Source organism: Anser cygnoides, chromosome 2 (genome assembly GCF_040182565.1).
Source record: "Anser cygnoides isolate HZ-2024a breed goose chromosome 2, Taihu_goose_T2T_genome, whole genome shotgun sequence".
NCBI lineage: Eukaryota > Metazoa > Chordata > Aves > Anseriformes > Anatidae > Anser > Anser cygnoides.
Window position 1 is genome coordinate 7,406,705 of NC_089874.1, and position 21,216 is coordinate 7,427,920.

General features: G+C 41.9%; 1 protein-coding gene across 1 annotated transcript in view; it reads right to left on the reverse strand.

Moving 5' to 3' along the window:
- Positions 1-16,818, reverse strand: part of PRKAG2 (protein kinase AMP-activated non-catalytic subunit gamma 2) — a 216,295-nt gene extending 199,477 nt beyond the window's left edge. Inside the window, exon 1 of the mRNA XM_048062404.2 lies at positions 16,594-16,818. Coding sequence (XP_047918361.2) covers positions 16,594-16,704 — 111 coding nt within the window. The 5' untranslated portion in view covers positions 16,705-16,818. The remainder of the gene's footprint in view (positions 1-16,593) is intronic.
- Between the last annotated feature and the right edge of the window lie 4,398 nt (positions 16,819-21,216).

Sequence of the window (21,216 nt, forward strand, 5' to 3'; positions counted from 1 at the left end):
GTGAAAACTGGAGCGCACAGAAAGCTGATATTAGAGGGTACAGTTGTCTGATAAGAGCTATGATCTACAGACAATACACTGAATAGCATATGGATAATAAGATGAGACTGGTGAATATCAGGATCTTGCAAATACCTGAGAGCTGACAGTCAGGTGATTGGTGAAATTTCAGGTTCAGCATAATTAGGGTATTGCTATTACTGATGGTTCACTAGGAATTACGCTGCCCTCCAAACCAGGAAGGCAGCACAGTGCTGGCAGCCAAAATGCTGGAGAGGCCTGGAATGAACATAACCATATGTTTCTATATACAGAGAAATAAAACACTTGTAACCATTCAAGATCTCATGACACATTCCCTTTAGAAAACAAATTTTTACTCCAAACTCTGTTCCACAATTTGCATTTTTAGGTGATAAAATTGCTCCCTGTCAGATACGCCTGATGAAGTAATTTTCCTGAATTCCTGGAAAAAGTTTTCCCAGAACTGCTAAGTACCAGCGAAACACCTAGAGCTCTCTGTCCCAGAACTATATAAATGTCAGTCATAAATGGCAAAATAGAATTTTTAAAGCACTTTAGAGCTTTTCATATGAGAAGGCTTACAACAGTCCCCGAGTTTACTCCATGTACACCCAAGGTCAGTGCAGTCTGGGCTATATGCTCCCCTCAAGATCAAGAACAAAGTCGTCAGGGTGTTAGGGTCAAGACTGCCATGCTTCATACTACAGGGATATCCTTTTCCTCTGCAGTCCCGACATATGGAAGGAGAAGCACAGCTGGATCCAAGATAAAGCGAGCTTGTGGTTAGGAGGTTGCCCTGCTGCTCGGAGTCCAGCTAGACTTGGCTTCAAGCACCAGATCGACTGTGTATTTTTGGGTTGTTGAGGAAATGAGACGTTCATGACCTGATTCAGAAACTAAAGCTTTGGACAAAGTTTCAGATGAATCTGTTAATGAATTACCCGCAATAGCTGAGTTTATGTTTGACTGAATTTCTATGGGCAGCTTAATGAATACATCTACTTGGAAAAGACTTAAACCAAGATGCACGTTCATACTTGCTCTACTTTGCCATTGTACATAAAATATACAAATATGTTGTGCAGTCACAGTTGCTTTACTTATAATTTTGCAACAATAAAAAGTCAAGAACAAGAAAACATTATGGCTATTGCTAGAATATATATGTTTCCTTCCCAAAGTTATTACCTCCCGTGTAGCCCAACCAGTGTGCCAGACAAAGAACTCCAGCCCCTGGACATAAGTCCCATGTCTCCACTGGTATTATGGGTGGAAACTCCTCTTCTGAGCAGTTTGGTAACATGACATACAGCCAGGCTCATGGACAGCAGTGCTGAAAAGCCTGAATAACAGATTGTCCTAGTAAGGAAATACGAACTTCTTAAGGCTTATTTTTAATTAGTTGCCAGATGGAAATGAAGTATTTTTCTTCAGAACTTTTAGAAGCTTCTCAGAAAAGTCAAGCTTTCCTCAGAACCAGCCTTATGTTCAAATAGGGACAGATAAAAGAACTTTTTTTTTCTATTAAATAAATCATGATAAACTCTGACATGATTTTCAGAAAAGGAAACAACATTAACTAAATCACTATGAGGATTCCAACATAAAACATCTAGTCAAGTATAAGTACTGCACATAAAAAAGCATATATTATGAAAACATACATAAAACTGCTTCAATTTACGGATCTTCAGCCTATTCACCGAGGCATACTTAATTTAAATGACTTAAAACTCCATAGAAAGTACATGATTTAGCCTTATAAATGTCTTTGGTCCATACTGTCACCAGGCATCTACTTAAACAAAATATGGTCGGTCAGAATTCTGTATGGGCTTTTTGTACTTTGTCTCTATAATGCGGAGGTGAAAGAGAAAGGCTGAATGTATCTATTCTGGTCTGTGCACTTTGCCAATACTCACAGAGATATTTTAGGTTTCTGGCTCACAATGAGTTCAGCCTCTTACCTGCCTCCCCATTTAGACCACTGGAAGAAACCACAGCTTCAGAATTACAGTTGGAACATAATCGGAATAGTGGAGAGAGTGAATCATAGCATTAGCCACATATTACCACTCTACCTGAATTTCTCTCATCTGTCTCCATAAGAGGTGTCTTAGACCATCCATTTTGCACAGTCCTTCTAAATGATGCACTCAGACTTGTGGTAAACAGTGATATGAAAATTGTCTGCAAGGAGAGAAAGCTCTCAGTCGAATATCCAGAAGAAATTTAGATGTTTGTCAAATTGCATTCTTGTAAAATTGAAAAATATATATATTTTTTGGTATTTATTAACAAGGCATTTATCAATGCACCATACGTTTCTCATTTATACCGGCTATAAGAGCACTCACAAGCTGAGGTGGTTCCCTCTCCCATCCCTCTGACCTGCAAGAGAGCCATAACAAAACCTTAATAATTTCATTTTGAGCAGAAATAGTGCCTCCAGCCCTGACCCCGTTGACTATAGCAGTTCCAGAGGTGGCATGGAAAACACTCCCACCAAGGCAGGTAACGCCAGAGTCAGGCCCAGTATATCTAGTGGTGAGCAGCCCATACAGCTGGAAATCCTCCAGGACGTTCAGCCACTCCTTGCTCACCACTGAACAGACCACTCAGGCCAAAAAAAAATCCTTTAAATCCCCTAAAATGCTAATTGTGAATATCCTCCATGAAATAGAAGGAGCATTGTAGCATTCTTAGCATTAAGTAGCCTACCCTTAGGTAGCCAAGGTCCTCAGATGTTCTGAAAAACCTGACATTCATCCCTAAAGTCTACCGTTGTCTCAGGGATGCAAAGAAAATGAAAAAATCCTTTCAATAAAGACACAACTTGTAACTGCAAGACTGATTTTTGTGGTGCTTGTATTTTATGATTGTGGTGGGTTTTTTTAGAAACTGTATCTAGAAATAGCAGTTAGTGCTTTTGGCTGGGAGGATACTGCTAAGGAATTACTATTTTTTTTCCAAAGGGTACGATGGCGTTTGGAAATAACTGGATTACAAAAACAGGGACACATATTAAAGGGAAATCTGATGTGAAAACTGGAAGACTGGCAAGAAGACTGAAAAGCTATCTTTTGGCAACAGGTTCAAAATCAGTCTTAGTCAGCAAAAATGTTTAGGAGATCACTAAGAAATGAAGTTCCCAACCCAGTGCCAGGAAGTCGGATTTCCTCACTATGACGATAAATATCTTCAGTGGTAATTGCTTAAAGACCAATCCTGCCTGTCAAAACAGAAGTGCCACAATGAATTGTTGTGAGGAATTTTATATGATGGACTTGATTTGTGCTCTGAGCCATGTTCAGTCTTTAGGGCTGTCCTCATGCTAACTTTCACAGCACTTAATTTAAATAATTTTCACTAAAAAGAGATAAATCTATCTCTTTGGATAAACCATCATATCTTTCTACATTCTCTCTTTTCTGCAATGCTAACAGCAATCATATTTCTACCGGTCAATAGTTTTCCATCTTCCTTAACTCTATTATAATTTTCCATTTAAAATGCACTATGGCATAATCAGACTGCTTTTCAAGATCATCAGCTCTGGTAGGAGCAATATCTGTCTTGAAGAAAAAGAAATGGCACTGGCATAATCAATTTACTAATGACAGGTCCATTATACAATCAACAAATTGGTGTTTCTGCTCACTATTCCCTTTTCTCTTGCCTCCATAATAGCTCTTGGTTCAGATTTAGACTTTGCAATTCATGTAGTAAATGGATAAAGTAAGCATTTGGATTTTTACCAATTGCGTCGATTACTAATTGCAGCTGTTGCATTTTACTGCAAAAATAGCTACTTTTCTGCATAAGTATGATGATGATTCAGGAACAGATGAACATGCAAGTGCCCTGTGTATCACTTGCGTTTCGTGTTTCCTTGATGTAAAGAGCCTTTTCATCTCCACGAGATGATGAAGAACGCACAGGGCTGTGTAGCTAAATTCCACTGCGTAGTAAAGTAGAAATTTACTCATTTTTCTGTATGAATATGACTTTCCCAATTTCATTTTCTGTTTTTCATTATTTTCTATAGCAACAATCCTATAGGATAGATGTTTCATTTTGTAGCTCATCCTAGCAAATGGTCATCCCTCCATCACTGTATTTACCTGATTTTTTTCAGGGTTTAAGGAAAATGCAGTTTAGACATTTCATTGCAACAATTCTGGAGAGGAAATTCTGTTTTTTATTCCTTTTTATTATTATTATTATGAGTAAAAATCTCATCTATATAATTTTATTCTATTTTATTTGTTGTGTGCAATTCATCTGCAAAGCACTGCAGCCTGCCTTGAGTTAGAGGACACAGTACAAATGAGATTCCCTGAGATATTTGACTGTGCTTTAGCAGAATATATCCAAAATGCCACTAGCATGTTACATTAAAATTAATTAACTTAAAATTCACATTTGCAATATTTAGTAGCCTGATAACTAGAACCAAAAATTAACATGATTTCAGGTTAGCTCAGCAGTAAATTGTCACTACCTGTTACCGTCCACATCCCCAAATAACCAAAAAAGCCTCCACAGGTAAATAACTAAAAAAGAAACCTTCTAAAATAACCTGGCAAGGGCAGAGTAAAGCAGAGGATTCCTGTTGTGGGAGTTCTCCTGTGCAACAAGTACATTCCCAATGAGCAAGCCCAGGCATATTTGTTTTTACGCAGCCGTTTCCACACCAAGACACATTTCCATTCCCCCCTCCCTCCTTCTGCTTTTGTATTCCATCGTCCACATCAACAATTAGTGGAAGTGGCTGGCTGTGCCTGCTCACATTGTTCCCAGACTTTGCTCTCCCCCAGTGAGCTCTGAAGACCATGCATTATTTGACATGACATGACTTGGAGGCCTTCTACAGCAACAGCTGTATGCAGGGAAGCAGAGAAAAGAAAGAAGAAGGTTAGTCCAGGTTACAACCATCCTGGGCAGCAGGACACAAATTAATACCCCTTACTCTTTTACCACGTTGTCCTAGGTGATTGGCCTTTAATTTATTTAGTGTTTTAAATCCAAAAAAAAAAAAAAAAAAAAGGAGAGAGAGAGAGACAAGGAAAAAAAAAAAAGGAAGAAAGAGAAACAGCAAAAAGGTCAAGAAACAAAGTCAGTGAGCTGTTCTATTTGTTTTGTGACATTAAAACACAGGATATGAAATTGAAAATTATCTCCATAGAGCTAGAAACTAAATCCAGATGTTTTAACATCGGGCAGAATCATATTCATAATGATTTTTTTTTTCTGAAATCATTCAATATCTATTGCATTTTCCATCACAGTTCATTTCACTGGAACATGAGCAATTTGCCAGCCTGTACATACACACTGAATGTATTCAGCTTGTAGTAAACAGCTGCACACAGGGCAGCCTCCTTTCATACGTACACAGGCTCTGCACTTGTGTCCTTACGTTATTCTATTTTTTAAATTAACCCAGCCAAGTACACAAAACTTTCAGGGGCATAAAACAAAATTAAGGGTAAACTATTGCTTTCTGGAAATGGACTCTTAGCAATTTCTCATCTCAAAACTGATGTTTCCTTAGGGTATATACTTAGTATTTCCTCTCATTTTGTTGCTGGAGTCCACAGAAATAAGATTTTACTGGGAGAAGGTGATCCCCACGTGCATGTCCCCAGATGCTCAGGCTGTGTGTTCCAACTCTCATCATTAAAATGCACGCACAGATCACTGCCATTGGTATTGACAGTCTTTGGTAATTACACGTGTGCCCTTCACTCCATTACTTTAACTCAAAAACAGTCAAGGCGATGAGCTGTTTTGCAGCAGATATGTACACAAAAATTTCGAGTTGGTTACCCCATCACCTTCTGACAGCTTGAGGTGTTCTCTCATCTCTTTCCAGTGACCTTGACAAACAGCAGCCTGTGAAGCAATATCGGCACCAACTTGTGCAAATCCAAACACTTTTAAACCCAAATACCTCTGTTTCATAAACTTTCGGACAAAAAGTTGACACAGATCGTGGCAGTGAAAGATACTTTTCCTTTTAAAACTTGTCTATTTAAGGGTCAATTTGAAATAACTATCCACAGTAAGTCTGAACACATGAAATGCCTGCAGTAGTTCACAACAAGTTTTAAAAGGTAACACAGCTAAAAATATGTAAATAAAAAATCCTCCCAGCTTTGAAATGAGTGCAGCTTTTTCTCAAGTTACATTTAAAAGTTAAAGGGGGTAGGAAAGGAATTTAGTTTGGAAGCCTTTATCATATGCAATAATTGGTCACTCTGTCAAACCTAAGTTCGTACATCAACTTTATTGTATCACAGTGAATTGCACCACACCAAGCACTGGTATTAGTTTCAGTTTTCATCATCAAGAGAACGGCTGCTATTTATTTCTTCCCAGATTACTTCTTGGTATTACATTCAATCTCTGTTCCATAAAAAAGCAAGCTTCTGACTTTTTTTTTCTTTTCTTTTGTTGTTGTTGTTTAGCTATCAGGTGCAAGAGGATGTTTTCCCCATTCAAAGCTGAAAATAAATTGGGAGTGGAAAAAGTAGGAAAACGAGCTTTTGTTTTGTAATACACGTACAAAAAACAGAAGGGGAAGAATGGCATTTTGAAAGCCTGAAAGATGTAAAATTAGATTTTCAAACGTGCTTAAGGACTTCCTGATGCAGATGAACTAGTAGGATCTTCAAATACTGCAAAGGGAACTACCATGCCCAAAATCTTTTGAAAACTCCATCTCTCTGAACTACTAGCCTTCTTAGCACCTAGTATTTTTTCTCTAGGATTAATCTTGTGAATGGCATTTCAAGTAATTTGAGTAATCCGTTGTTCTAGGGTTTTTTTGATCTCAGATTATAGTCAGATGGCCATCAAAAGTGAGTGAGTTACTGGGGCTCACCAAGTTACCGCTCACCTGCTGAGTTGTTTTATCTGTCGGTGTCCACTACGAAAATGAAACATGCTGGCTAATGAAGAAAGCATTTTAAGACAACATGTTTTACTCAGCATTGCAACAGGACAGGGGGATGCACGTAGGCTATTAATAAAGCCAAACTGGAAAACAGCAGCTTGCTTTGCCTGGGTAACTGTTGGTTGGAGGCCACCAGGACAGCTGATGAATGCTGCATTACCCAAAGGTGAACAACATTATTCTCTTACTAAGTAATAGAGACTAGTCCCCTACCGTACATGACTAAGGAAGGCATGCTTCCTCTTTTCATGTCTTCAGTGTTTTACAATCAAAAATCAGTAGAGTTCATTTAACAGCAGCTTTTGCATGCCAGCTGATGATGCCTCCACAGGCCTGCTCCAGTGAAAGGAGCCAACAGTCTTTAAGTACACAATAAAGGAAAAGGAATTGAAGTAATTGCAGTTTTTTAATTACTGGTATTACTTTATAAAGAGAATTGTTGGCATGTACCCTCCTGCCTCTGCATAGCTTAGAGCTGCGTATAGTCATTCTCAAAAACATTAAAAAAAAAAGGAAAATGTATAATTAATCATTATCCAACTAAAAGAAGTCTATTAAATTAGTATTTACCTTTAACATCAACTAACTAAATAAAAGGACAAAGGGAACAGCTGAGTAACATTTCTTACCTCCCATTCATCTCCAACTATAAATCTTATGTTTATGAATAATGTTGGCTCAACTTTTCAAATGGCAGAAGCTCTCCATTTTCCCACAAAAAAAAATAGAGAGCTGGTGTAGCATTAATGGTGGGAGTATCCAAGAAGAATAGTTTGAGACAATGCTGGTATTCTCTCTCCTGCAGTAGCTGGCAGCAGGATTGGGGAATGCCCAACTGTGGCAACTGGAAGAACAAGTCAATAGATCGAAGGAATGGAGACAGGATGCCTGCAAACTCTTTGGAGGGTGCTGTAGGTTGGTACAATGCTGTTTGGGATGCTCCAAAGCCCATCTGCTTGAGTTTATAGATGACTACGCACTAAATGGCTGCAGATCCCCTGTTTCAAGAACTCTACACCTAATGTGCCAACACCAATTCAGAAAAGATTAAAAAAAAAAAAAGGACAAAAAAAGACTAATCTTTCACAAATTTCAACAACCACACGAACCATATGGAGAGTGTGATAAGTAGGCACACTCATTGATGTGTCACTTTGCGTGCTAGAATTTAATGTAGTCTTCTCTATATATCTAATCTCCTCAATCCTTGGTTTTCCTGATCAGACCGTCAAAAGAGCACTAACTGTTATTTTAGGACACAGAATGATGGTAGACAAAAACTGGAATCCTTTCACTTAACACAGATTTTCAAAAAACAAAAGGAAAAATACTTTCAGTCACTGCTGACTTAGGCTGAGCTTGTACACTGTTTCTTCTGTGAAAAATACCACAGGAAGAAGGATGGGGTTATTGTTAAGGTAAATGAACTAGGTCTCAAGAGTTCATGAGTGCAACTGCCACACTCCTCTACAACATGGGAAAAGTTGCTTAAACTCAAAACATCTACCTGAAAATCAGTACTGCAGGAACAATACTGTTTCCTCTCATGTCTCCAGTCTATAACACCTTTCAGGTCCTTAAATTCTTCAGTTTGTCTCTACTAATATATGCATCCTATGTGTGCATGGATATCTAGCTCAAAAGCGTTAGGTTGTGCATGGAATGAGCATCCCATAGGGGTTTCGGTGTGGCATACTGATACTTAAAAAAAATACATTGAAAGTGGTTCATAGTTTACCAGCCTCCATGTTAAAACAATGGAAATGTGACACAAAAATCTAGTATTATTTTGCACTGTATGCATGGAATATTCTTTGTGGCTCTCATGCTTCAGCCACTCATCAATGCAAAGCTTACATCCAGGACTCTCTTCTGTCCAACCTCAGGCAATAAATCAGATAGACATTCAGATAACTAGGTGATGATTTCATGCTCTTGAACTGTCTTTCCTCATGCTTCTTGATTTAGATCATACTTCCAACACAGAAGCCCTGATTAATACTCCGTAACAGCAAATCCCCCTCTAATTAATTTATGCAAAAGGAATGACAAGGCATGATGAAAACCACATTCCAGAAGATGCAAGGCTCTACTGAGAAGCTGGCAAGCTTCCGTACGTATTGTGATAACATTGACTAAGCATCTTTTTTAGTCTCTTCCTTACTCTCCCCTTCTTCCACAAGCCTTTTTGGGAACATTGTGCCTCCAGTTTCCACTCCCATCTTAGAGCATGTTTTTCTCAGAAGCCTCTATGCTACATGATCAAATCCATTTTCACTTCCCAAATGAATATTATGCTTGTGGGACAGGATCCAAACAACTGCGGAGCTATTCAGTTTGCCTGGCTAGCAGCTGAACAATATTTAGTCTCAATGAGCTTTCACTTGCCCAAATGCATTCCTTCAGACCAATGAAGCTGTGTGGTCTTCATCCTTGGAGATACCCAAAACGTGATAAAACAAGGAGCAACACACTGTGACTCTACTCTCAGCTGCAGAACTGGACTAAACAATATCCAGAGATGTCTCCTGACCTCATTTTTTCCATGATTCTGTACAAAATACTTGTTGGTAGTTACACCTTTGAAAGGCAACATCACCAACTATACCTTTTCAATGGAGAGCTTGTCTTCACTGCAGTATTTCTTCATGCGTGGTTTCAAATTTTACCCCTAATCCAGCTCAGCAGGTATCGATTTCTAACTCCACAGAAAATATGGAGTTAGAAATCCAAACTTTTCTAAAGGAATCAACAGGCTCATAGCTTCTAAAAACCAGATCTGAACACCAGTGATTCATCAAAGACCATTAGGAAGTCTACAACTAGGCAGGAAAATCCTGTGTTTTGTAGTGCTGTACGCCAGCACTCTAGCCACTGTGATAGCTTTTCTTTCTGCAGCTCTCAGAAGCAGGGTGTTTTATTTTCATTGTTCCGATAGCATTACCAATGTGAAAACTTGACTGCAAATTGCACAATGCCTGTTGTGAATAAATGATGATAAAGGTTTCATAACATGGCAGATAATGCTTATAATGCACACATTTCCTCCTAATGAAACTCCAGATCTATGAGTGTGTTCTCCAGAGGCTTAAAAAGGGTATGTAGCTCTATCGTCCTGATTGCAAAAATAGATTAAGTCTTCAGCTTATGACATAGGTTCTGTTTTTGGAAGAGAATATCATCAGCACCCTGTGTAATAATGACCAAAAGGTCTGAACAATCACGGTGTGTAATATAAATGACAACCATGAAACACATTCTGCAATGCATTTGCTATGCAGCCCACTAAGTCACGCTTACATAATGTAATTTACTGCTTTAAAGATTTCATATGTAGTTATATGCAAGCAGTTTGCGAGGCAGTATTACAGAAGCAAAAATTAAATTGATGCATTACATTCCAATTCCTGCAACCATACAAAGAAAAATCAGTCTGCTGCAGAAATTTTCATATACGCCACTGTTTCAACTCACTGCTAGTATGAGAATAATGTAATTCTAATTGTAATTACTAATTGTAATTACTAATCGTAATTCTAATTCTAATTACTAATTCTAGTAATTCACTAGTAGCATAGTACTATCCTATACCACCAAACCACCAAACATATTGTATCTTTATTGATGGTATCTTATATTTATGTGTATACATAAGATCGTCTTTTCAGTCACACGCAAAACATACTCCATTCAAGATACATTGAAGCTGCTTTTTCTTTTTGGCTTTGAAGACTTGCACTCTCCCTGTTTGCCAGGCCACAGCACTTTCTCTTGTGTGTAGTAGAAAACTGAAACAGCAGTCCTCTGCAACTAGAGCAGGTTCTGAAAGCAAGCTAATTGTTGAAGCCTGACGATCAGCTTAGGGTAATGTAGCCCACGAAAGGGTTATTTTTATGCCGGACAGCCTTATTCTTCATTTCTCTTGGAACTGACTCTGCTCTTTCATTATTCCCTATACATGGAACACTTTCTGATATAAATTCAGCTTTTCTTCAAAATAATGAAAATTAAAAGTCTCCACTCACCATGTATGCCCATAACTCAGTCTACAAACAACCATGCTGATGCTGTTTTGACTTTCTACTATTTTCTACTTCTTTCTTTTCCCATTAGCTGTGTTGAGCCAACCACAGGGTCATGCCAACCTACACTGCCCATACATCATCAACAAAATGATTGTTTAACCCTGTCTTCAGAGCCAAATTCTGCTTTTGGTCACCTCTGAGCAGGTCCCTTGAAAGCAATGTGGTGCCCAGGTGAGATTTTACATTAAGTTGAGCCTCGCAGGTCTGTGAATAGGCACTGGAACCTCCCAGGTACTAATGTGGGCATGCATTAACCGCAGGATATTAATGGAAATGATTCATGAGAAGGAAAGAACGTAGCTGGTTTTCTCATACCCTTGGACTGGCACATGGGGAAAGAAAACAACGATCTCAAAAGCTGAGATTTTGAGCAGTCACTGATGTCGACACAACATGGTGCAATGTCATCTGCTCTCTAAGTAATAGTGTGACTAACCTTACATGATGGGAACTATTAAAGGTAGTTTAACACTTAACTACATGAATCCTCTTTGGCAAAGGACAACAAATTCATGAACTTAATTTCACTCCTCTTTGTCTTACTCTCACCATCAAAAGACCTTTACTTTCCTCATCACTCCCAGCCCCTCTAGGAGAATGACATTTTCTTCTATTTCCGTAGTTCCCAGTACAAGCATGGTGTGAATAACCTTCTAAGAAGCCAAATCTTACAATCCACATTTCTGTAAGGTTTCTTCCACATTCATGACTTCTTCCTCCAATGAAGTTCACTTTCCTGCAAACCCACAGACCTCACAGGGCTCACAGGGATAAATAATGGAGGGTGATGAGATAATTTAGGAGTAGAATCTCCTAGCAGAAAAAGTGATGTTTCAAAGAAGCAGTGCTTTTCAATAAGATGATGATCAGTTTCCCTTATGCTTTAAAACTAAAAAGACTAAAAGCTTCTTTAAGTACAGTGGCAGCTACTGTTACTGCAAATATGAATCCGTTATTCTTTCCTTCAGATAGATTCAAAGTGCAATCTCAAAGCTCCTAAGCAAATACCTGTTGCCCTCTTCAGATCTTTAAGATATCAGCCCCCTAGGCAGGAATCCAAATATAAAATTCAAGGCCACAGAAGCTCAGGACAACTTAGAGTCCTCCCTGCGAGAGCAAGGACAATCTCAGATTTAATATTAGGGAAAATTTTCTCTCTCCTCTTTGACTCCCTTCACCACCTCTTCCCAAGAAAACAAACTTTTTTTTTTCATTCTTAGATCAAATTGGAAGCTGATTCCCTCATCTTTGAAAGAACTGACCTGCTTATTTCTCATGTGCAGCTTTCTAAAGTGTTCCTTAGATTCAAGTGCAGTTCTCATCAGCCCACCCAGCAATTACCAGGAGACAAGCACCCTGCAAAAACTGTGCCAGAACAAAATCATTTCACAGTGACTTATTAGGCATGCAGTCATTAATGACTATGCAAGCGTGGCGAGCAAGATGGAAGGGCAGAGCCTGAGCCAACACGAACTGTCAGGACGGCGTTGTAACCTATCGGGTTAGAAAAATTTGAGCCATCTGATGTTTCAGCCTGGCATCCCAACATAATAACAGGCCTGGAAGCAGCAATGAATTTGCACGTTGGGGAATGTGTTCAGAAGCTTGGCAGATGACAATGAAATAGGCAAGAGTGCAGAGATGTTTGGGTGATGTTGACAAGGAAGAATCGTGGTCTCCAAGAGCCTCCTTGCAATGCATCAGCTTTGCTGTCAGGGCTGAAGTGTCAGAGGCAATAACCACTTCACCAGGCTGAAAGAAGATGTTTTCACATTCATTTACAGATGTTATTTTTGTCCTTATTGTGAAAAAAATCTCTTTGTTCTCTTGCATAAAAAGTCACCTTGTGATATATTTGGGTACAATCCAAGGAAGTGCCAAGGTGCTGTAATGCTCACCTGCTGGGAGCAGCAGGTGCTTGGCACTTGCCATGGCGAAGCTCTTGAGACACGTTCTGCTCTCATTTGCACTAGTGTAAACACTCTCAACTTTGCTGGCACTGACTGAATCATCCCAGCTGAAATTCAAAGCAAGCAGGAGCAGAATCTCTCCTTTTTTTCCGCAGCAACACAGGATTACAACGGTAACGTTAGCATTAGAGCAGATCAATTTTGCAAGATGACAGAAGAACACGCTGATCTCACTACTGCGAGCTCCTACTCAGCAGACAATTGCAACCCATCTTAGAGCAGGGTTTTTAAAATGTTCAAAGTAATGTGGCAGCATTATCGTCTAATGGCTTAAAAAGGAATTCTATAATGCTAATGTCTTCATATTACAGACATGATGCATCTAGAGAGCAAAGAGTTGTATCCAAATCTGTAGCAGATTTCAAGAGTATTGGACCAGAAATTTCCATTTAGGCAGCTCTAATTTCAAGCCCTCAGAACATGCTGCTCGGAAAGACAGAGGCTGATACGACCTCTACCTCACAAAGGCTCCTGCGACCACATTACGGTCCGTCTAAATCACTAGTTTGTCAGTTGTGCATTTACAAAAAAAACAACAAATAATACAAAAAGTTGTTCAATCAGTCCGGCAATTTAGCAGATCCTTCCCTGCCATGCTAACAGAAAACGGTGGCCCCTGCTTCTCTCTGGGTTGCTGAATGACAAGCTGAGAGGAGCTAGGAAACCCAACTAGCAGGAACTAAGTGGTCAACCACTATTCCCAGAAGCAAAGGTTGGGCACCACTGACTTGTCCCAAAGGAGATTCAGCACAGAAAGAAGGTAAAAATAGAGTGTTTCGAGACTTTCTATATAATGTTTTGATGCTCTTGCTTGAGAAAGATGTACCTGAGAAATGCCCTGGAGTGTTGCAAGACACAAAAACAGCTTTCTTAAATTGATATTTTTTCCGCACCATCCAAGGCCAATTCAAAAACAAAAGAAAACAACAAAAAAAGAGGGAATAAAAGCATACAAGTTTTATTTTCAGACATGTCTATTACTCCCCAGTCTTCCAGCCATTATGTGTTATGTATACAATTATGTAGTATATTTTGCACAATTCGCCTTTTTTTCCCCCCCCACAATATTTATCATCACTTTTTAATTCAGGATTTCCACACGATTAATAAATATGTTTTAGGGTAGCCTGCGTCACACCAGCACCTTTCTGGCCCACTGCTCTCTCTTTCAGAATTGACTCCGCTCTCTCTTCCTGTTCAGACCTTTTCAGTTCCTAATTTGAAGATGTCAATGAGCAAGAATTACATGTCTCAGCAATAAACATGATCTCACAGCAAAACAAAGAAGAGGATGAACAAAATAAAAATTACTGTCTGGTGAAAGCTCCCTTGACAACTACAGCTACACTGACAGGCGCCACTGAAATAATAGGAATGATGCTTCAAAACAACAGCCAAGAAAACGTTATGAAAGAGAAAAAAAAACACTCTAAATGGGCCTTTTCAAATGCAGATTCCACTGTCAAATGAGGAGAATGACAAAAATGTTCTTTCTTATAGCACAGTCATATTTAAACTGCCAGATAACAGAAACCCACCAAAAATGAGAGTACTACCTGAAAGAATTTGGGTCCGATAGCCCATTTCAGGAATACTGAAATGATGCAAAATGAATCAAAAGGATCATATTTTGGGGGTAGAAAGGAGAAATGAAAGGTGTTTGTTCATTACCAAGTCTCGAATTGCTCCCAGCTGGGGGAACAATAAAACTCACATGGACTTCAGTGCAGTGTCAGGCATTTGTGGCTGAGTAACTACCACCATCTAGATGATAAACTATAAAGCAAAGAAACTAAATGATTAATGAACATGAAGAATTATCGTCTGGTACAAGTGATGTTCCATCCAAGACAAAACTAAGCGACGCCCATGACAAAAGGCTGTCTACAGGCTTAAGGAAGTGATTAGGAGAGAGCATCAGCCTTCATCTGTTCAGTGAACAAGTTATTCAGCGTTGTTTTCCACCTTAGCTTCACAGCCATAAAGTGGGGCAAACTGCTCCAAGCACTGGTGTGGTCAGAGATGTCTGGTGCTTGGTTTGATTTCATAAGCACCAGACAGATCCTGTAAGATCCTGCAGCAACCGCAGCATCTCCCAGGCTACCTGTGGCTCTTCAGCAGGCAGAAACTGCATTTTCTCTGAGCAGAGGTGGAGATAGAGCTGCACAGCAGGTCCTGGCTAGACTGAATCAGAGGAAGGGGGCTGTGGTAAGAGCTGGTAACGCAGCAAGGCGGCAGGCAGGATGGAAAGGGAAAAGGAGTGTGAGTGGCGCTCAGACCTGGTAAAGCTAATTTTCACGGTATTTTACACTCCTATTATGAAGCCCTGCCAGTAACGTGGCAAAGATCGCTGCCTAAAAATTCCAGCCCCAAACACACAGGCAACACCCCTGTGAGCAGAAACAGACCCGGCTCTCCTAGGATCGAGCGCACTCACGCAGCTCAGCAGAAGTTTGGCTTGGGCTCCTGGGCTTGCATTCCTCCCCAGAGAAAAACGAAATGTGCAGAAGAGCCATGGATTTCTCCTCCATTTTATTCCACGCACTCAAGACACCTAATAAATTCGCTTTGACTTCTTATTCTCCTCTAAAAGAAAGGAAAAAAACTTAGAAATATCTTCTTCGCTCCCTGGTGGCCTGGCAGAGACTTGTGTAGGACTGTTTCCCACTTTTATATAATGAGATAAAAGAAAAACAGATTGCGCAGGAAAAGATATTGGGGCTCAGACATTTTTTATTTTTTTCATTTTTTGCCAGAAGCACTGGAACCAAAAAGATGTTGGTACTGAGAGCAGAGAAACTAGTTACAGAGATAACAAGAATGTCCTAATAGTAAAGAAAAGCAGCAAACAAACTTTTGAAAGAGATGTGAACTCTGAAGGCCCAGATAATAAGGCAGCCTCTGAGTACTCACGGGGAGCAGAGCGAAACTTTCGGTGTGAGGTTAGTTGGTGTCTACACGCTACAGCTTCTCGCCTGGTTTACGCGACCGCGCAAAACAAAACTTGGGCAGTGCGCAGGCTGCGCGGCTCCCTTGCCTGCTCCACCGCGGCGGTGCCACCGTCCCTGCCCTCCCAGCAACAAACGCAACTGCTCGTGTCAAACTCCGGGCTCCCGAGCCCTGGGAAACTCAGCCGCCGGCTGGTTTCGAGCCCCGGCAGCGCCGGGTTAAGCGCCGCGCTTCAGCCGCGAGGCACGGACAGTTCCCGGAGCCAAAGCCGGCGCTGCCGGGCCCCGCGTCGGGGGGTGAGCGGGCTTCTCCCTGAGCCACGCTCCGAGGAGCGATCCCACAGCTGGGTTACCCTCGCTGCTGGTGCCACTCGCTGCAGGCGGGACCCCACGGGACCCCCCCCCACACACACACACCTTGCTCCAGCCCAACCCAAAGGCGGAGGGCTCGCCTGTCGCACCCCAACACCTCCAGCCCTCGGTGTAAGCAGCCGGAACCCCCTTTCCCTGCCTCTCCAGCCGCGGGGAGGCTCAGAGGAAGCCGCGCCCCGGTGCCCAAGGCACGGCCGGCCGCCGAAGGGGAGGAAGAGCAGGGAGCCACTTACGGGGATGTGCACTCGCAGCATGAGTTTCTTCTGGCTGGAGCTTTTCCTGCTGCTGCTGCTGCTGCTGCTGGAGGCATCTTTCTTCTTGGTGTCCATGGCAGTGCTCCCCATCCCTGCACCCCGGCGTGGTGCCGGGCGATGGATCCGCAGAGGAAAGCTGCTCGTCCCCTACCCCACCGGCCGCGGTTACTCCAGGCTCCTTAATTATTTTTTTTTTTTCCCTCTTTTTTTTTTTTTTTTTTTTAATGGCCTTAGGAAATAGGAGGGGGGGGGGGGGGGGGGGGGGGGGAGAAGAAGCGGAGGGAAGGGGAGGAGTTTCTCCAGCCCCAGCCTTTAATCCCAGAAGCGAGGTGTCAGGGGGACCTTCTCAGGAGCAGGAGATGCCCCTGGGCGCGCTGCTCGCTTTCTCACTCTTCCGCCCTTTCAAAAATATCCGGAGCATCCTGCGGGGGGGGGGGGGGGGGGGGGGGGAGGTTAAGGGGTTAAGAAAGTTTCCTTCCCTTCTCGCAGCCCGGCCGCGCTCTCCCTGCGAGAAATCAAACCCCGGGCTCCCTCCCCTAAAGAAGAAGAAGGAGAAATAAAACCCCAACGCCACCAGCGCCCGCAGCCCCCGGCCGACACCGCTCCCCCGCGGCCACGGGCCGGGGCTGCCGCCAGCCAGCCGGCGCCTGAGGCAGCAGGGCCCCAGCCGGCTCCTGGACGCGTGGTTTATCCTCTGCCTCCCTCCCCAAAAAGCCTTCAGACGCCCAAATCAGCCGAGAGCAGGAGGCGGGTGGCAGCCCCCCGGCAAAGCCGTGCCCGCCTCGCAGGGTCGGGGAGCGGGACGCCGCCGCCTCGCCTGGCGGCTCTCGCCACGGCCCTGCCGCCTCCGCTCCCAGCTCTGCGGGGGCCGAGGGTTTCCGACGGCAAATCCTGCAAGAGCGAGGGGTCTTTGCCTTAAAACCAATCAAGAGGCTTTCGTACGTGTAGAAACCGGCACGCATTCCGGATCAAGATAGGGGTTTTCCTGTCAGAAGTGACACTGCTCCCCTTGAGCGTCCCGTTTTGCGGGTGCCCGAGGTGTAAAGCCCTGCCAAGCCTGCCCTGGCACAGCCACACACCTCCGATCGCAGCATTTAAACCCAGATTTTCACCGGGCTCCCAGCTGTGCGCGTGTGTATCCCCACAGTCTACACCTCGGTTCCTGCTAACAAATCGTACAGGATTCTATAAAATAATGATTTACAAGCACCGAGGGGAGAAGGGGAAGTGTTTTCCATGCAAGTCTTCTTATCTCCTGAAATAAAACCACCACCACCAGGAATGTGATGGCTATCTTGAAGATACACACGAGTTCAGATTTACTTCCCTCCTTAGGGAAGTCTCAGGAATTAACAGATACAAAGCGAATTTGGGTATAAGATCTGGAGCCACTTTTATAAAAGCATACAGCTTCAAATACAAAAATACGAAGCCCCTACTTTAAAGTTATATATAAATGCCCCATAGATTCCTACTTCATGTCCTAGAAGGAAGCGGATCCAGAAATGACACTGCAGGGGTTAACAACGTTGTCACTGGATCATAGAGGGATATTAATGGCAGGTGGAAGGGGGCAGCAGAATTCCCCCAAGGAGTAAACTGTGTCTGGGGCAGGCTGCGAGACCCCCAGAGAAGCCGGGGGGTCTGTAACCCACTTTCCCACAACACTTCTATAAAGTTATAAACACTTATATATCCCCCCTGCTTCTGCAGGGGGATATAGGAACAACTAAATCATCCCTTGAATGAACACTGAGAAAGTTACTAATAAACACGCTTCTAGCAAAAAACTGTTGCGACATTTTCCATTGCTATTATGTTCTTGAAAGTTTTAAAAAAAAAAAAAAAGGAAAAATGGTAGAATTTCTTTAGAAGGATTTTAGCACTACGTACTATAAGTGAGCAGACTTCTTGGGTGTTCTTTCTTAAATTAACAGGCATCTGAGGTGGAATAAAATCTGCCACAAATATAATTTATTCCGCTGTTTATACAGAATTGTTTCCTACAATATTATCTCTGATTTTACACATGTAGCATTTTAAATATCAACTCATTCCTTTTCTTGCAGATTATTTATATAAATAATGGTGGAAAATGTGAAAAAGGGTTCAGGAAGTAGCATAAAGGCAGTATTACAAAACTCCCAAACCTAAAAAACATCATGAATCACCTTTCCCCCTCCATTATAATATTACCCTGAGTGCATTTTTAATTTTAATAATATTACAATGTGCGGTTATTCTTATTTTTCTCATTTTATCCTCTAAGATCACAAATACAGCCTCTGAAACTCCTTTAAACTTTTAATTGCAGCTCTGAGGATTAGAGACACACTTTAAAGAACCAAAGCCAAAATTCTCCTACAGTTGCTAGGCTTCAGTAGCTTGACTCTCCATAAAATCAAGTGTTAATAACACCCTGCCATAAAATAAAGGAATTACCAATTATTTCAAACAGTGAGGCATCATGGTTCTGCTTTCCTTGCTTTTTTTTTTAACCTTAGTGGACAAAAAGAATAATTTATTCATCATATGAACAAGCAATATTGTGAATACTTCTAATGAGAGTTCAAGTTATTTCTCCCATGTTAAATCCTGTTAGTTTGACTGCTGACAACCATGTTTTCCGAGACTGGTAAGCATCCAAATTACTAATTTCACAGACTAATGGACACCTAAATAACTTCAAGGATATGACCCTAAGTACTTAAAGGTTTCATGCATCCTCGAGACGGGCAGCAGAAGAGGATCACAAACACCCCATCCATTTTGTCCCTCCCTGGTACGGTGTGAGTGCTCCACGTTGGCAAGCCTTACCTGCAACTCTGCACAAACAGCCCATGGGTTTTGGTCTACCACCATCAGACAACTTGCTGTAGTTATTCCTTAAATGCAGGTTGAATCGATTTCGCCATTATACATTGCCACAGTACATTCCTAAGTTTATAAAATAACCATAAAACTTCACTTTAAATCTTGGTTGTATCGACTGTAGTTGCCATAATTAAAATACCATCTAGCTAGCTAACCGTTGTGCTGAAATTTAATATGCAATATAGAGAGATTTTTTGAAGACTTTATATTTAAGTGAAAAAGTGTCTGAAAAAAGTGGTGCATGGAGATAATCGTCTGAGTTGCTGGTGGTTTTTAAATCTTTGTTCAAGTTTTCTGTTAGCAATATTACCGAGCACTCATACATTTTAATACAGAATAAAACTCTATTTTCCTCCATTTTTCTCTGTTCTCCAGCTTTCCGCTCAATTTCCTGAGCATGCATGAAGTCGATTGTTCAGTTTCTATTCAACACATTTATTAGATTTAATCTGACCCTGCTGCATAGGGCTCCTTAATTTAATCAACAGTACAATGTAATTAACATGATGCGGAATGGAGTACTATAGGCATAAGTCTTCTGCAGAGGCCAGAGAGGAGAGGACAAACACTCCTACATCTGTCTGCCCTTACGCACTCACCTGCTACTTGCAGACACTCATCACACTGCAGGGAAGAGTTTCCAGAAATATAGTCAACGTGAGGAAATACCTGCAGATAAATTGCACTGTTTGCACCAAAACTGTAATTAAAATGGTCTTCTGTGGGGAAATTTGCAGGGAAAATTGCAAGCCTGCCAGGAAAGCTTAGCTGGTTGGAGCAAGGTGAGACAATGAGGTCAATGAGAAAGAAATTTCTGGTCCCCAGTGGGATAATATAACTGCAACAAAGGCTGCCAAGTCTTTGTGCTGAAGGAGAGAAACTGCGCAGTCAGGTGCCTGTGCTTGCACTCTGGGCTGTCAGATGTCCTCTGGTACACGACTGGTTACCGAAACAAATTCTGTCCCAGCACCTGAAACCCCATAGTGCTGTTTTAAAGCTGTGCGTTTGGGTTGAGCTGTGCTGCCCCTACAGCTCTCTCCTCTTGCTCACATCATTTGCGCTGCTGTGTCTGTTGGGCTGGAGCTGCTGCACTGACGCACCCGCTGATTCAGCAAAAAAAGTCTTCTTACCCAGACCATAGCGTGGAGGAGAGGAAGTAGGAGGGAAGCTGCTTCATAGGAACTTTCTGTGCTGCTTATCTAATTTAATCTGATCTACAATTTCTCCCCAAACAGCCAAAGGCAGGGGCAGGGTTCTGTTTTTTGTTGTCTTTGTTTTCGCCATAAAAGTGTATCAGTTGCAGATCTAAAGAAATTGTGCAGCTTGGTCCTGGGTATCAAGAAGGCCCGAGAGTTTTCATTTGAGATGAGCAGGCCCGTGCAATAGGTACGCGGAGCGTGACGGCATGGCTGGCAGTGGCACTGGTGCAAGGATTGGCAGGAGGATCCCTGTTTTGCCAGCTGCAGCACTTGCCCCACCATCTCCCATCTTCTCTGCTCCATAGCCTTAGTCCTTCCGAAGTTGCCCACAAAGTCCGTGGTACTGACACCACAAGGACAGACAGAACTGCAATAAATCATAAGAGTACACGCTGATATGCTCTGAACCACACTGCATGGTTCACATTAGTGCCTGCACTGTACTGTAGACTATAGTGCCAGGTGAGTAAACCTGCTCAGGTTCTCATTTGCATCACTATAGTATAAGAGCAAAATGAAACAGTGCTCT